Below are 17946 nucleotides of genomic sequence, written 5' to 3'. Positions count from 1 at the left end.
AGAAGCACCAGTGAACCCTTGGGTGATGGAACATTCTTCTAATAGCACTATGAAAGTGGTTTTACCCACTGCTGATGACGTTAAATTGCTAGTGGAAAATTATTATTTTATAGCACAAATCAAGGTAAGATCACAAAAGTTTTGACCCTTAGACTTAGCCATCTAATTTCTAGGAATAACCTAAAGAAACAATTAATAAATGCTGGGGGGAAAAGATACATATAAACACACATATCTATAAAGATGTTACTACAGTGTAACTGAGAACAGAGAAACTAAATGCAACACAGATGTTTGAGAATATGGTAATCATCAAACCCTCAAAATCTAGTCATGGAATATTATATAGCCATTCATTATGTTGATAAACAGAAAATGCATATTACGAGAGATTAAAGCAAAATTCAAAATTAGCACCTAACAGGTAGTATACATCCTGACTTCAAACTATACTACAAAGCCATAGTAGCTAAAACAGCATGGTACTGGAACAAAACCAGACATGCACATTAATGGAATCAAATTGAAAACCCAGACATAAAGCCACACATAAGGACAACTAATCTATGACAAAGGAGCAAAGAACATGCACTGTAACAAGGACAGTGTCTTCAATAGACAGTGCTGGGAAAACTGGACTGCTACATGCAAAAGAATGAAACTGGACTACTACCGCACACAATACACAAAAACCAACTCAAAATGGATAGGAGCCCGGACTGTAAAACCTGAAACCATGTAACATACAGAAGAAAACAGGCAAAACACTCCATGACATACATCTCAGAAACACCTTTAAAGAATCATACCCCAAAGCAAAGAAAATGAAAGAAAAGATAAAATAGCTAGGACTGTATCAAACTAAAAAGCTTCTGTGCGGCAAAGGAGACAATAACCACGATGAAGCCATAACTTACAGATTGGGAGAAAATATCTGCACTCCATATAACTGATAAGGAACTAATATCAAAGATCTAAAAAGAGTTTATGTGACTCAAGAGAAAAAACAAAATAAAGAATCCAGTCCAGGGCCTCTCCTGGTGGCACAGCGGTTGAGCACTGGGTTGCAAAGATGCCCACAGCCTCTGCAGCTCCAGTTCAATCCCCGCCTGCCAGGTGAGGGTCCCACACGGTGTGCAGACATCTCTTGCCACTCACTGCTCCCCTCAGCAGTGTATTTCGTCAGTCTGCCTGTTCTGTTTCCCGCTCTGGCTCTGGTGAATTCTCTCACTCTCCCGCGCTTCTGACTGTACCCAGTGCTTATATAAATAAATAAATAAATCTTTTTAAAAAAAAAATACTAAAAAAAAAAAATCCAGGCCAAAATGAGCAGAAGAACTAAAAATACTCTTCTGCAAAGACAAAGGCAGATGGCCAACAGGCTCGTGAAAAAATGCTCAACATCACTTACAATCAGGGAAATGCAAATCAAAACCACAATGAGGTATCACCTCACACTAGTAGGAATGGCCCACATTAAAAAAACTAACTACAACAAATGCCAGCTGGTGGGAATGTAAACTGGCCAACCACTATGTAAAACTGTGGGGGGGACCCTCAAATCACTAAAACTAGATCTACCATAATACCCAGCAATTTCACTCCCAGGAATCTACCCAAAGGACACAAAATCAGTAATTCAAAAGAAACCTGCACTCCTATGTTCATTACAGCATTATTTATAATAGCTAAGATACGGAAACAACCTAAATATACAAAAGCAGATGACTGGATCAAGAAGATGTGACATATATATACACAATGGAATACTATTCAGCAATCAAAAAAGATGAACTCACCCCATTTGCAGTAACATGGATGGAGCTGAAAGGGATTATGCTCAGTGAAATAAGTCAGAAGGAAAAAGAAAACTATTGCATGAATTCACTTATAGGAGGTATATAGGGAAACCAAACAAGGGGTAGGGAGAGAAAAAGAAAAAGACAAAACTAGCAGGAAAACTATAAATTGGAGACACACAGCAGGGGAGTGGAGAGGAGAGGGATCAAAACAGGGGAGAGAAAAGCACAAGAGATTATGGTGATGGTTCACAGGTGATTTGGTGATGGGAATTTTATGGGGATAACATATGAGAGGAAAAATCAAACATACAAAATGAACAATAATGTAAAATATATATATTTAAATAAGTATATTTAATTAAAAAAATTAGCTCCTAACAATGCACATAAAATATCAGGAAATATATTTCACAAAAATGAAAGATGGTAATTATATTATTGAATATTATGAGCAGTTAAACTTTTTATAGGGTTGTCATATTAATTTCATAATTAAAGAAATAAGCATAAGAATAAGCAGCTTTACCTTATCTGAGAAATCAACCAAAGCTGTAAAGTCCCATTTCTTAGAATATGCCACATTGTATTTCAGAATAGCATCCTATGGAAAAAGCACAGACAAACCTCATGATATAGGCAGTTGAAGTGTCCATGAAAAGCTTGTCCTTTTTATGAGCCATTTCCAGTAAATTTCTTAGTGCTAGATAAGCTTCTTCCTGTCACTAACTACTCTACATCACTGGTCATAAATAAATATAATGCATACTAACTTATTATTCACTTTAGAAAAAATGTGATTAGAAAGGTCAAGCAAGGGCCTCCCGGTGGCACAGCGGTTGAGCGCTGGGTTGCGAAGCTTCCCGAAGCTGCCTGTAGCCTCCACGGTGCCAGTTCGATCCCCGGCCGCCGGCGAGGGTCCCACATGGTGCGACAGACCTCTCCTGCCGTGCTCACTGCTCCCCTCAGCAGTGTATTTTGTCAGTCTGCCTGTTCTTCTCCCCGCTTTGGCTCTGGTGAATTCTCTCACCCTCCCGCGTTTCTGACTATACCCAGTGCTTGTATAAATAAATAATTAAAATCTTTTAAAAAAAAATAGAAAAAGTAGACACAGGCAAAAAAAAAAAAAAGGTGAAGCAATAGGGCTAAAAACATAATTAACCTAAAGCATGCATTCTAAACAGATGATATACTCCAAATGGACAAAAATTGGGGAATTTTTTTAATAATATAATAATTATTGGCCTCAATAGAATCATATTACGAATCTATTACATATACAGATACATACTGTATCTGTAGCATTATAATTTCGGTGGGGAGGGCCAATCATGAAAAACATGTCTAAGCAGGATCACTGGAGGGCAGGAAAATAATGAAGAAAAGATTGAGAAAACACTGCCTTACAGCCTGAAATGTTTTTTTCCCTTTTAATATTAGCTATTTTTATAAACTACATATAAATGTTTATCTTCCACCAGCATTTAACAGAAATGACTCATTTACACAGTGAAAAGTCCAAGTAGTAGTATGCCACCTACTGGTGTAACATAACTCTGAATAGGTAGTACTGCGTACCTGTTTACCAGAGATGGGTATGCATTTGGACAATTCATTAGTTCCGCAGAAATTATATCTAGTTATTTACAATTACATTGTATCTTATCCTTTAAATTTTCTATTCTGATTATATTTCATAATATATGCATTATAAGTAATACATATTATATTAATAAAATAAAAATATAAGAATTTATAAACTTTTTTTTAATGAACGCATAGTAAATCTTTCAAACATGTTACTACTATAAATCTTCCAAATTTCCTCATTGAAGAAGTTTTAAGAAACTAATACTATGTTCAAAGAGTTTCCTAAGAAATACTTCATGCCATATAATCACCAAGCATCTAGGCTAAAAATGAGAAACAAAACGTATGTTATTTACTTGGAATCACATTCCTTCAAAAAGAAAAAAAAAAAAAATCAATCGTAAAACATATGGCAAGAAAAGGTTTTTATTTTTCTCTGTCATAAAATAAGATTTTCAATGAAGAAAGAATAGACTTTAAGGATTTTCTTTTCTAATCACTGGATCTGACTTCAGAATCTCACACAAAGCATTAAGTAGTAATGTATATCAACAGGTGAATTGTCAAACTAAGAGTATACTGGAGCAAGGATGAATCCCGAAGATCTTCATTTTGAGTGAAAAAAAGTCAGAGACACTGGCATAGATATTATGCATTCCACTCACATAAAAGGTAAACCAACCTATATTTTAAAAAGCAACTCAATGATTAGTTTCCTGGGTCATGCAGAAAGGAATCAACCATAAAGGAGTAAGAGGAGTCTTTGGGGATGAAAGGCATGTTCTGTTTCCTGGTTGTTGTAGGGGCAAAAGAATATATGCAAATGGAACCTCATCAAATTAGATACGTTTAAGTATGCACTCCCTTATGTGCAAATTGCTCTTCAAAGTTGATAAGGAAAAACATTTTAATTGGCATTACTATTAACTAGCTTGACTTTAGTCTTCAGGCTTCAAAAATAGTCTACCATGAGGCCTCCACGCATTAGAAAAGCTAGATGCTATTCCATATTCCTAACTGTCAATTATTGAGGGGTTTTTTTTTAAGTTCATTGTTCATTATAAGCATAATTAGTTAAAACACAAAGACGTCCACTCTTTGCAAGTTATCAGATGCTTCACTTAAAGTAATTCAATATCAAATGGCATAAAAACAGTACAAAGAGGGGCCTCCCCTGGTGGCGCAGGAGGTTGAGCGCAGTGCTGTGAAGCTGTCCCCAGGCTCTACAATGCGGGTTTAATCCCAGCCAGCAGGCAAGAATCCCACATGGCATGGCAGACCTCTCCTGTCTCGCCTGCTGCTCCCCTCAGCAGTGTATTTTAGTCAGTCTGCCTCCCCGCTTTGTCTCTGGTGAATCCTCTCACCCTCCCACGTATCTGGCCTGTACCCTGGTTCTTGTATGCATGAATAAATAAATCTTTAAAAAAAAAAAATTACAAAGAATCTAGGCAATAAAAGGGATTGAATATTTCCCCCTCCTTCTCAGTGTTTTTTTCTGCAAAGGAAACAATTACCAGAAGCAGATAGAAGAAAATCTTGATAGATTAGTCTGTGAATCTACTATAAAATAAACAAGAAAGGGAAATTCATTACAAAGCAATTACTCCTTTTGAAAGCAATCATGGCACACGAAGGAATTGTTCAAGAGGTGAGGAGACAATGTAATTCAGAACACCATGATTTACATTTAAAGAAAAAAAATGAAAGTTCTTTAAAATAGCTCTGTTTATAAGGTCACAAAGATCTTAAGACACTGTTTCTTTTTTTTTTTTTTAATAGAGGCATGTTTTATTTATTTATTTGTTTGTTTGTGTTTGTTTTTGTTTATACATGCACTGGGTACAGTCAGAAGCGCGGGAGGGTGAGAGAATTCACCAGAGCCAGAGCGGGGAGCAGAGCAGGCGGAAGGACCGAAGTACACTGCTGAGGGGAGCAGCGGGCGGCAGGAGAGGTCTGCGCGCCATGTGGGACCCTCCTCCGGTGGCCGGGGAGCAGCCGGGGATCGAACCGGCGCCGCAGAGGCCGCGGGCAGCTTCGTAACCCAGCGCTCAACCGCTGTGCCACCGGGGAGGCCCAAGAGACACTGTTTCTTAACAGAAGCTTGGGAAGTATTCTTCTGTGGCCTGCTTCTGTGTTTGGGAGTTGATAACTGTGGTTTTGGAATATAAAGGTCAAATGACAGCATACTACTATAAGATGATGGCTGGTACCTCAAACAAATAAAAATGGTAGAAAGATGGAACAATTCTAAGATACACTATAGTATAGGAAAGTAGAATTCTAAAGAAGCTGATCAAAGAGTTCACTATATAAAATGATGAATTCTGTCTTTATACAGTATTTTTTATTTTTTTTTAAAGATTTATTTATTTATTTATTTATACAAGCATTGGGTACAGTCAGAAGCGTGGGGGGGCGGGGTGAGAGAATTCACCAGAGCCAGAGCAGGCAGAAGGACCGAAGTACACTGCTGAGGGGAGCAGTGGGCGGCAGAAGAGGTCTGCGCGCTATGTGGGACCCTCCTCCGGTGGCCGGGGAGCAGCCAGGGATCGAACCGGCACTGCAGAGGCTGCGGGCAGCTTTGAAACCCAGCGCTCAACTGCTGCGCCACCAGGGAGGCCCATACAGTATTTTTAAAAAGTTTCTGAGTGTAATACTTTGGAGTTGAATAAGTGGTTAAAAAGATGCAAAAAAGGATATACTGACTACAATTTGTTTTCACTATGATAATAAGCATAAATCCAATGATAGTTCATAATGCTTAAATGGGAAAAAAAATCAAACTGATACTCCTATGTCAGCCCTGTAAGTATAGTTTATATTTAGTTTTATATTTGTACATATGCAATTAACACTATACTAAGAAAAAGTAAGCCCTGGAGGAACCTGAGAATTTTTGCCAATTAAAAGGAGTACATTACAAGATTAAATAAAACTCCCTAAGAAATGAAATTTCCAAAAAATTATGGTACAACATATCTATGCTTTTCATGTAAAAAAAATTATGGGAGTTATAGAAAGGTATAGAATGTTTATGAACAACTTGCAAGTATAAATGGAAACAGTATGAAATCTGAGAAACTGAGGGGATGGAGGAAGGAGGCACAGGGGATATTGGCACAGGTGGTTTGGTGAGGGTGAGGGGAACACGTGCATGTATAGAAAAGCAAAAATGTAACTCCCAAAATAAAAATAAAAACTAAGAAACTGTATACAACAAAATTTCAAAGAAAATGAAAGCCATTTTTCCAGAAGTATGGGAAATCGGTTACTGCTTGTAGTTTCAAAACTTTGAAAGTTTACAAAACCAAAAAACCCACACTCACCCATATTTTATAGATTAGAAAAACAATTTAATGGTTGCCCTTCCTGTCTTAAATATTCAAAAATCAAAAAGTAAATTATTACTAAAAGATTAATAAACTGCTAAAAGCTATATAAAAAGCAATAAAAAACAAAATGCTTAATGTATACTTTAACCATTAGGAAACTTGGCTTCCCTTTGGGCAAATACTGGTAAAGCCATAATTTTTTCCTAATTTACTTTTAAAGGCATTTGAGAAACATGATAATTCTAAAACAAAAATAAAAGAGAGCTTGAAGTGAAAGAAATTGGATGGGGAATCAAGAAACAAAGGTCTTATTCCTAGTTCTCCAAATTATTCTGTGTAGCTTCAGGCAAGTCATTTACAACCTTCAATTCTTCTACTCATTTCCTACTGACAGCAAGGGAATCTAGAATGTCTCTATAGAGAGTTCCTTAGAAAGCAAGTGCTTTGCATATAAATAATGTTTTTACCTGAATTTATTAGAGATCAAAAAATGTCTTTCAGAGAGGAGACACAGGGCCTTTTCTAAGAACTACTTGTAACAGACAACAGCAAAGAGACAAGAGCAAAAAGAACATACCTTCAGGTTTTGGGGTCTTGTTAACTTGTTGAGAAGTGCAGTTTGAATCAGCTCCCAGCGGCTCCCTGCAGTTCGCTCACCATTCTTTAAGAAAAAGAAAAAACATATGAAGTAATGATGTTAAGTCCTTTTGTGTCATAGAATCAGCAGTCAAACAAGTCTTTCAAAGACAAAAAGGACATCAATATAGTTCTTCCCCCCTCCCAATAATTTAAGATAGCAAGTTTATTCCACTGAAACACTAACCATATGGGTAATACTAACCATATGGGAAGCTATCAAGCTTCCTTTGGTCTTCAATGACAATGATTGATTTCCCAATGTTGAACCAGCCTTGCATCCCTGAGATGAAGCCTACTTGATAATAATGGTGGGTGCTTCTGTTAATATATTGCTGGGGGCCTTCCCAGTGGCGTAGGGGTTAAGTCTCAGCACAATCACTGTTGAAACCTGAGTTCAATTCCCAGCCATGGAGCTAACCCACATAAGGCACAGCAGACCTCTCCTATTTTGCCCACTGCCTCCCTTAACAGTGTATTTCAGTAAATCTACTTGTTCTGCTCCCCACTCTGTCTCTAGTGATTCCTCTCACCCCTGCCCCGCACCTCTGGCCTACACCCTAGTTTTTCAACAAAATAAATATTAAAATATATACATTTATATATACACACACATACATTGCTGTATTTGGTTTGCTAGGATTTTGAGGATTTCTGCATCTCACATTCATCAGGGATATCGCACTATAATTTTCTTTTTCTTTGGACTGTCTTTGGATTTCTGCATCTATATTCATTAGGAATATTAGTGTATAATTTTCTTTTCTTTTTTTCTGGACTCTCTTTGGTTTTGGGATTAGGGTAAGTGTTGGCCTCATAGAATGTGTTGGTTGGGAGTTTGCCACTCTGATTTTTTTTTTTTTTTGAGGAATTTGAGGATAAATATTAGATCCTCTTGAACATGTGGTAGATTTTACTGGGGAAGCTGTCTGATCCTGGGCTTTTGTTCTTAGGGAGACTTTTCATTACACCTTCAATTTCTATCCTGTGACTATACTGTTTAAGCTATCTACTTCATCCTGATTCAGTCTTGGAAGGTTGTATGAATCTAAAAATTTGTCTATTTCTTCTGGATTTTGACCAGTTTGTTTGTTGAGACATTTGTTGTAGGTTCTTATAATCCTGTGAATTTCTGCAGCATCCGTTGTAATTTTGCCTAAGTCATTTCTGATATTATTTATTAGGGTTTTCTCTCTTCTTCATAAACCTAGCTCCTAAAGTTTCCTAATTTTTCCTATGTCTTCTTGTTTCCTCTTTTTCTAATTGAGTGAGTGTACATTTGGGTCTTCCGTTTCTGAAATTCTTTATTTTGCAAATTCTATTTAAAATGCTTTCAATATTTGTCATCATTTCATTCAGGGTCTGTTTTGTGTTCTTTTAATCTTTTCAATCTCTGTGTTGAAGAAATCTCTTTGTTTCTCGATCTCCTTTCTAAGATTTTGCACCTGCCTGTCTGCCTTTGACTGACATTCCAGTAGCTCTTTTAGCATTTTTAATATTGTTATATTGAAGTCTTTGTCTGAGAGGTCCTCTATTTCTGTATCCTTTATGTTTATCCCAGAACTTGTGTTTTTCTCATTTTGCTCTTCCATTTTGGGTTCAGGTGGTCCTTGCTTCCTAGACATGTGTGTGCTTATTTTCTTTTTATTTATTTTTGTAGTTGGAGTGCTAGCAGGTTAGCTTTGTATGGTTTCTCTTCTTAGTTTACTTTGGCATGAGGTGGAGCAGTAGGGCAGTTTGGGGCTTAAATACTCATCTCCATCTGAAGAGTGAAAATGGTCACCTTCCCCTCCTCTCCTTTCTTTCCATGGCAAGTTCTGATCGGTGCTTTAGTTGTCTTAACTTCTGACCCAACTCCCTGCTACTCCTTTCTACACAGGTCATAATCTATGAAGGCTGAGCCTCATGGTGAGGGGAACTAGCTCTAGTTCATAAGGCTCATGCTACAGGACTCAGTTGGGTTTGATAGTCATGTGGTGCCCAAGCAGAATATGTAACCTGTTGACCTAATATTAATGCTACTCAAACTTTTCAAAAAAACCTGAAGAGGCGGAGAGCTCTCCAACACATCCTATGAGGCCTACACTACCTTGATCCCAAAAACAAACAAGGGAAAACTACACAAAAAAGGGAAAACTACAGGTTGATATCTTGATAAACATAGATGCAAAATATCCTTATCCAAATTCTAGAAAACCAAATACAATAATATGTTAAGAGTAGAGTATCATTCATGATGATCAAGTAGTTTTCATCCCAGGGATGCAAGGCTATTTCAACAATGCAAATCAAGCAAGATCATTCACAAAATCAACAAAAAGGGAGAAAAAAAAACATAGGATCATTTCAATAGACATTAAAAAAACATTCAACAAAATTCAATATCCATTTATGAAAAAAACTAAGTAAAACAGGAACTGGACTTATATGAACATAATAAAAGCCATATACAACAACTACACAACCAACATCATACTCAGTGGTGAAAACTGAAAACATATCTCATAGATTAGGAAAAGTTAAGGGTGTCCAATTTTACTATTACTGTTCAACATAGTATTGAAAGTCTTAGCTGAAGCACACAGGTAAGAAAAAAAACATAAAATGAATCCAAATTGAAAAAGAAGATGTGAAGCTGTCACTTTTCATAGATGACACAATTATATAAACAGAAAACCCAAAGGACTGTACAAAAAATGTACTAGAAATAACAAATTAATACAGTAAAGTGGTAGGACACAAAATCAATACACAAAAATCGGTTCATATCTATATGTAAATAATGAATTAGAAGGGGATTTTTTTTTAAATCCCATTTACAATTTATTACAATAATGTATGCATGTCATACAAGTCATTGCAATAATGTATATAATGTATTTCATTATAATACCTGTAAGTAAACTAACAAAGGGGATGAAGGTCTTATATACTGAAAACTATAAGACTGTGCTAAAGAAAACAAAAGAAGAAACCAAGAAATGGAAAAACATCCCATGTTTACTGACTGGAAGAAACATTGTTAGAATGTTTTAACAAAACACTGTTAACATATTACCTAAAAGCAATTTACAGATTCAACAGAAAACCTTTCAAAATCCCATGACTTCTTTTCCAGGAAATAGAACAAATAATCTTAACACTTGTATGGAACCACAAAGGCCCCTAATAGCCAAAACAATCTCAAGAGAAAAACAGAGGTACCAAACTGCATGACTTTCAAACTCTACTACACAGCAACTGTAATTAAAACAGTATGGTGTTGGAACATAACCCCAAAATTACAGAGATCTGTAAATAACTGATAAAGAAAAATTTGAAAAAAAAAAAAAAAAAAAAAAAACTCATATAAGGATCTTAAAACAATACCTTCTTAAAACAATACTCATATAAGGATCTTAAAACAAGTCCTTCTACGCTTTGACAAAGATGTGATATGTACTATTCCTGATTATTTATTGTCCATAAGATAGAATTAATCTTATATAAAATAGAATTAATCTAACTATAAGAACACTGAGAAGACCAATCCTATGCCCAAAATGGAGAAGAAAAGCAGACAGCTGAATACTAGCAATGTCTTACTCATCATCCAATCCTTTTTTGTTTTAATTGATTTACCACTTGTTTATAACATTATGTAAGTTTTAGGAGGACAGCTTCATAAATATGGTCTTACTTCATCTTCCACAGGGTACAAGTTTTGCTCTGAACAAGGCATCTTTACATGCTTGTTGTCCCACAAATCCTTAAAATGTGTTGGAAAAGGTTTAGGAACTTCTCCTGCTCGCAAAAGGTCTACCTGAAATAGAGATAAACAAGAAAACTGTAAGTACATAATAAAAAGGGTGTATCTTCCACATAACAATCCAAAGAAAGCAGCCAAAGCATGCAGCTCTCCTTCCCACTGATGACTATGGAGGTGTTTCTTTTCACAAACTTTTCCTTTGCAAAGCAGCAGCAGCAGATTTCCTGCCTACCTGTGACTATGTAGGTAACTCTCTTTTTCTTTCTCCTTTCCCTAATAAACCTGTCCTTTTAAAATGTAAAAAAAAAACAACAAAACAAAACAAAAAGAGAAGAAAAATGCTATAAAATACAGCAAATGCTATAAAATACAGCCCAGCTCCTAGCTAAGAAATCTCAGATGTCTTCTTCATCTAGTCCCACTCCCTATTTACATTTAATCAGTCTTCAGTTCACCATGTCCTGTACATTCTACCTGTATCCCAGCTAGACCCATGATCTTTATTATTGCTTACCTCAATTTCTGCCAAGAGTCTTCTACCCCTTCCTAACTCCAACTACTACCAGACACATTCATGCCCCATAAAATCCTGTCCCTACTTGGGAATAACATTATCTTTCTAAAGTATTCATAGGAGTCTCATCCTATGATGGTTCCCTCCTCTGCCTACACTGATTCCAAATGATGTTTAACAACCTATCTTACACTAACACTATCTGATTAAACATCCCTTCTGATGCAACTCTCAGCTCAATTTTCATTTCCTCTGAGGAGTTTTCAGAAACTTTTTAATATTCAGTTAGTTTATTCCCTCTTGTTTTATTAGATCATTATCATACGTTACCATCAAGCATACATTTTCTTTTTCCCAATAAACTCTAAACTTCTTGAGACTAATAACTACATTAACTATGAATATTTATATAAGAGTTAGGGATGTGAAAGTTTACATCAATCTAATATTTATATAAGGTTTCTCTCTCACACAATATTATGAAAATTCTATTCACACACCTAAATAGTTATTATGTATATTTTACCAAAAAAGAGACTTGTTTTAGAAATGCTATATTTCAGATACCTGTGGGACAGTGATGGAGATGTCTAAAAGAATCTGAAGTTCAGAAAAGAAGGCAATACTGGAGAACAATTTGAGGATACTGAACCATATGCAACTTAAATTTTAGGGACTAATCCCATAGTGAGTGCTTAGTAATACTGTCGATTAATTAGTAAGTGGCCCTAAAAATACTGAAAAAGTCAATTTTCTCATCAGCTGACAATGATTCATCTTACAGATTTATTAAGTACTATATGAAGTAAGTTAATATTACATTCCTCCATCTGTAGACTTCTTATTACTTTACATATGCAGGACAGGATTTTTGTATGAAAATCTATTTTTCACACTAAAAAGTATCATAATAAATCAAGCAACTTCTCTTTATGAGAGGTAAAACCTACCCGAATAGTTACTGTGTGATTAGCAGATGGTCTCAAGAGAGGCAGCCGAATTCCACACCGAGGCATTCTTCTCATTTCTTCAATAGGAGTTCCAAGCCATTTCTTATCTGGAGAAAGGTGAGGTGGAACGTATTTAGGGATCTTCCTTTCTGTTCTTTGATGTTTGATTTCACATTGTTCTTTTCTAAGGTCAAAAAAAAAAAAATCACTACTTATATTCCTTTGTATACACAAATACAAAACTTACCCAGAATCTTATTAAACTTTTCCTTTCCTACTTGGTATTTACAATTAAAAGAAAAACTTAACAAAGCTTATAGTAAAACCCAAGAGCCTGTTTTTAGTATCTCTAAACACATGTAAATCACCATCTGAAAAAAAGGAGCATATTTTACCCAATTATTGTCCTTTGCAGATATTGCATTTTTACCAATTAAAAGTTTTTTGGCACTTCTATTTTGAACAAGTATAACACAATTTTTCCAACAGCATGTGCTCATTTCATGTCTCTGTGTCACAAAATTTCAAATCTTTTCCTTATATTAGATGTATCATGGTGATCTGTGAAGCAGTGATCTTTGATGTTACTATTCTAATTGTTTTGGGACACCATTAACTGCACCAGTAAAAGACAGTGAACTTAACTGATAAATGATATGTGTGTTCTGTCTGTTCCACTAACTGTTTGCACCCCCATCTCTCTCCCTCTCTTCAGGCCCCCCTATTCTAAGACATGACGATAATAAAATTATGTCAGTTCATAACCCCACAATAGCTTCTAATTGTTCAAGTGAAAGGAAGACTCACATCTCTTACTTTAAATCAAAAGCTAGAAATGATTAAGCTTTCGTGAGGAGGAATGCATGTCAAAAGCTAAAACAGGCCAAAAGGTAGGCCTCTTGCACTAAACAACCAAGTTGTGAAAAAAAAATGAAAAGTTCTTGAAGAAAATTAAAAGTGTTACTCCAGGAAACATACAAAAGATAAGAAAGGGAAACAGACTTATTATTGATACAGAGAAAGTATGCTCTGAATAAACATCAAACCAGCCACAATAATCCCTTAAGCCAAAATCTAATACAGAGCAAGGCCTTCAACTCTTGATAATTCTATCAAGATTAAAAAAGGTGAGGAGGGCCTCCCCGGTGGCACAGCGGTTAAGCTCTGGGTTGCGAAGCTGCCGAAGCCTCTGCGACGCCGGTTCGATCCCCGGCTGCTCCCCGGCCACCAGAGGAGGGTCCCACATGGCGTGCAGACCTCTCCTGCCGCCCGCTGCTCCCCTCAGCAGTGTACTTCGGTCCTTCTGCCTGCTCTGCTCCCCGCTCTGGCTCTGGTGAATTCTCTCACCCTCCCGCACTTCTGACTGTACCCAGTGCATGTATAAACAAAACAAACAAACAAACAAACAAACAAATAAATAAATAAAACATGCCCCTATTAAAAAATAAAATAAAATAAAATAAAAAAATTTAAAAAAAAAAAAAAAAGGTGAGAAAAATAATAAAGAAAACTTTGACACTAGTAGAGGTTGATTCATGGGATTTAAGAAGCCTTCCTCATATACAAAAGTACAAGATAAAGTAGCAGGTGCTGATATAGAAACTGCAGTAAGTTATGCAGAAGATCTAGTTGAGATAACTGATGAAGGTGACTATAATGAACAATAAACTTTCACTGTATACAGCCTTCTGTTGGAAGAAGCTGCCATCTAGGACTTTCATAGCTAAAGATGAGAAGTCAATGCCATGGTTTAAAGTGTCAAATGAGGGCCTCCCCAGTGGCGCAGCGGTTGAGCACTGGGTTGCGAAGCTGCCCGCAGCCTCTGCAGCGCCGGTTCAATCCCCGGCCGCTCCCCGGCCACTGGAGGAGGGTCCCACATGGCGCGTAGACCTCTCCTGCAGCCCGCTGCTCCCCTCAGCAGTGTACTTCGGTCCTTCTGCCTGCTCTGCTCCCCACTCTGGCTGTGGTGAATTCTCTCACCCTCCCGCACTTCTGACTGTACCCAGTGCTTGTATAATTAAATAAATGAATGGATAAATAAATAAATCTTTAAAAAAAATAATAAAGTGTCAAATGACAGACTCTTTTGTTAGGGCTAATGTAGCCAGTGGATTTAAGTTGAAGACAATGTTCATTTATCATTCCAAAAATCCTAGGTTCCTTAAGAATTAGAGTAAACTTACTCTGCCTGTGATCTATAAATGGAACAGAGAAGTTTGGATGACAGCATATCTGTTTATATCATGGTTTACTGAATTTTTGAAGTCCACCACTAACACCTAAGAAAAAAAGATTCCTTTCAAAATATTACTTATCATTGACAATCAACATGGTTACCCAAGAGCTCTGATGAGATGTACCAGGAGATTAATGTTGCTTTGATGCCTGCTAATACATTGTCTGTTCTGTTGCCCATGAATGAAGGAGTAGTTTCAACTTTCAAGTTTTGTTATTTAAGAAATACATTTTGTAAGACTATAGTTGCCATAATGATTCCTCTGATGTGTCTAGATAAAGTAAACTAAAAATTCTGTGTATTCATAATTCCAGATGTTTTTAAGAACATGCATGATTCATGGGAAGAGGCCAAAATATTAACTTGAGTTTGGAAGAAGTTGATTCCAGCCCTCATGCATGACTTTGAGGGGGTGAAAAACTTCAGTGGAGGAAATAACTGCAGATGTGGTAGAAATAGCAAAGAAAACTAGAATTAGAAGTGGAACCAGAGGATATGGCTGAATTGCTGATGTCATGATAAAACTTAGAGGGATGAGAAGTTCTTATGGATCAGCAAAGAAAGCAGTTATCTTAAGATGGAATCTATTACTGGTGAAAATGCTATAAATACTGTTGAAATGACAACAAAAAATTTAGAATATAACATAGATTTAGTTGATAAAACAGCAGCAGGGTTTGAGAGGAATGACTCCAATTTTAAAAGTTCTACTATGGGTAAAATGCTATTCAAACAGCAAAGCAAGCTACAGAGAAATATTTCATAAAAGTAAACCAATGTGGCAAACTTTACTGTGTCTCATTTGAAGAAATTGCCACCACCGCCCCAATTTTCAACAACCATCACCCTGATCAGTCAACAGCCAACAGCATCAAGGCAAGATCCACCAGCAAAAGGATCACAACTGAAGGCTCAGGTGATGGCTATCATTTTTTAGAAATAAAGTAATTTTGAATTAAGTTACATAAATTGTTCTTTAAGACATAATGCTATGCACACTCATAAACTACAATATAGTGTAAACATAAGTTTTATATGTGCTGGGAAACAAAAATGCATGTGTCTTGTTTTATTGTGATATTTGCTTTGTTGCAGTGGTCTAGACCAAAACCTACAATATCTCCAAGGTGTGTCTGTATAAGGTACTTCTCAGATCTCTAGACAGTTAATTTCCAATGAAGCAAACTTATTATGACAGACGTGCTAGAAAACTAAAGATAACAGAAATCAGAGAGAATGGACTTTAAGATTCCATATGGAATAACTATAATCAGACTATGATTTAAATCCCAGCATTATCACTCATTTATGTAATTTCAGTGAATTCACTAAGCTAAATCTCGGTTTTCTCATTTGTGAAATGATTACAATATCACTAACCATCCATCAGAGCCTTAGAGAAAATGCAGGACACAATGGCGTAGGAAAATGGCTAAATAAACACTAGTCATTATCAACCTGCTTTTGGGTTCTGATAATTCCCATAAACTTCAGAAAGAAGTTTATGAAACTAAAAATTTTAACAATATTAACTTACTCCTTATTTTCTGTTTCTAATCTTTTTAGAGTTTAAAATTTTGAGTCTAGGTTTTAATTTAGCATAAATACTTCGTAAGAGACACAACTATTTCTGTGCTTCAGTGTAAAACATAACTTTGTTAAACTCTCTTACAAAATTATAAAACTTATTACACTATTGGAGAGAATTCCTGATAGAAAAAAATTACCTTTTGTCCTCTACTTTGGGTATTCTCATGAAATGATCTGTGATTTTAGAATCCTTTTTCCCATGTTGTTTGGAAATTCTGCATTCTACATTCAGACTTGAAGTACTTCCAGGCAGTCTGGCATTTAAATCATTTATACCAGTTCGACTCTCTCCTCCTTCAAATTGGAAATGTAATCTAATTTCACTTCCCTTAGCAGAAGATCGTTTCCTCAATTCATTGTCAGTTTCTCTTGCTTGGAATCTCAAAGATTTATTTGCTGTCTGGGAAGAATTGCTATCTTCTTGTTCATCAAAACCTGGACTTGTCTCTTCATCTGCTTCTGAGTCCTGACAACTATTTTTGGAATTATCTACATCCATTGGTGACTCGGGTTCACTTTCTTTCTCAAAAGGAGGAGAATTTCCTGTATTACTTTCTTGTCTACTCAATTTGTTAGCATTTTTCAGTCCAGTAGCAACATCCTCAGACCCAATGTCTGACAAAGGACTCTCTGGCACCACATCTGTCTCTTCTGGCTGACAATCTGCACAGTCTTCAACAAGATGGCAAGGCTTGCTGCATTTCTGGTGACTTCTGGTTTCTCTGGCCTGTTCATCTTCCGTAGCCTGCTTTGCATTAGCAAGCTTTACAGGTATCAAAAACTGTTGATTATCTCTGCTTTCTTCACTGTCTGTGTCACTGTGCTCATCATTTTGGGGTGACTGATCAACATTAGCATTACTGAACTGCTCTGGTACCAGAGTTACTACTGGAGGTTCACTTTCCAAAAGCTGTTCTGTATGTTTCTCTTCATTTTGCCACTTACACATAGCTGTAGTCTGATGCTGGTTCAAATACTGTGTACCTTTTTCAACTGGTGATTTATCAAGACTTAGCTGAGAAACATTTTCTAATTTTTCCATGTTATGTTGATAAAAGTTATCTTTTTGTACAGAACTCATCATAGATTCTACTCTTGTATTGTTGTTTTCTTTACTATGCAAACTATAAGAGAATAAAAAGAACTAATGATATAATAGAAAGAGAACATGATACCAAAAAAAAAAAAATCATACAACCACACTTTCATACTGACACAGCGATAATTAAATTACTTGTGGTTACCTGAGTATATAGCATGCTTTTTCATAACTCTATGTCTTTGCACACATACCTAAAATGCCCTTTCCCCAAGTGTATGCCTGGTAAACACCTGCCCTCCCTATAAGTATTAATCTTCACTTACCTCCTATGCAAATTTTCCTACAAAGGTAAAGCTGATTGATATATCAATCTATATAATGTAATAACATCATTTCACCTTGTTTGCACCTTTACTGCTGCATCTATCTCATTATATAATAATCTAATTTTTTGTGATTATTATTACATATGATACTATAAGTATCTTAAAGACAGAAACAACTCCTCT

General features: G+C 36.2%; 1 protein-coding gene across 3 annotated transcripts in view; it reads right to left on the bottom strand.

Annotated features, from left to right (window-relative positions):
- PARG (poly(ADP-ribose) glycohydrolase) overlaps nt 1-17946 on the bottom strand; it is a 107476-nt gene that overhangs the window by 83478 nt on the left and 6052 nt on the right. For all 3 annotated transcript variants that reach the window (XM_037497458.2, XM_037497460.2, XM_037497459.2), the window contains exons 3-7: nt 16533-17519; nt 12570-12753; nt 11037-11159; nt 7299-7382; nt 2329-2403 (exon numbers count right to left, since the gene is read on the bottom strand). In XM_037497458.2, the coding sequence (XP_037353355.1) occupies nt 2329-2403; nt 7299-7382; nt 11037-11159; nt 12570-12753; nt 16533-17519 (1453 nt within the window). The remainder of the gene's footprint in view (nt 1-2328; nt 2404-7298; nt 7383-11036; nt 11160-12569; nt 12754-16532; nt 17520-17946) is intronic.

The sequence above is a fragment of the Talpa occidentalis genome, unplaced genomic scaffold (genome assembly GCF_014898055.3).
Source record: "Talpa occidentalis isolate TD23 unplaced genomic scaffold, MPIMG_talOcc4v2.1 talOcc4.8, whole genome shotgun sequence".
NCBI classification, from domain to species: Eukaryota; Metazoa; Chordata; class Mammalia; order Eulipotyphla; family Talpidae; genus Talpa; species Talpa occidentalis.
Note: the sequence above shows the minus strand (reverse complement) of the source record. Positions and strands in the feature narration are given on the sequence as shown.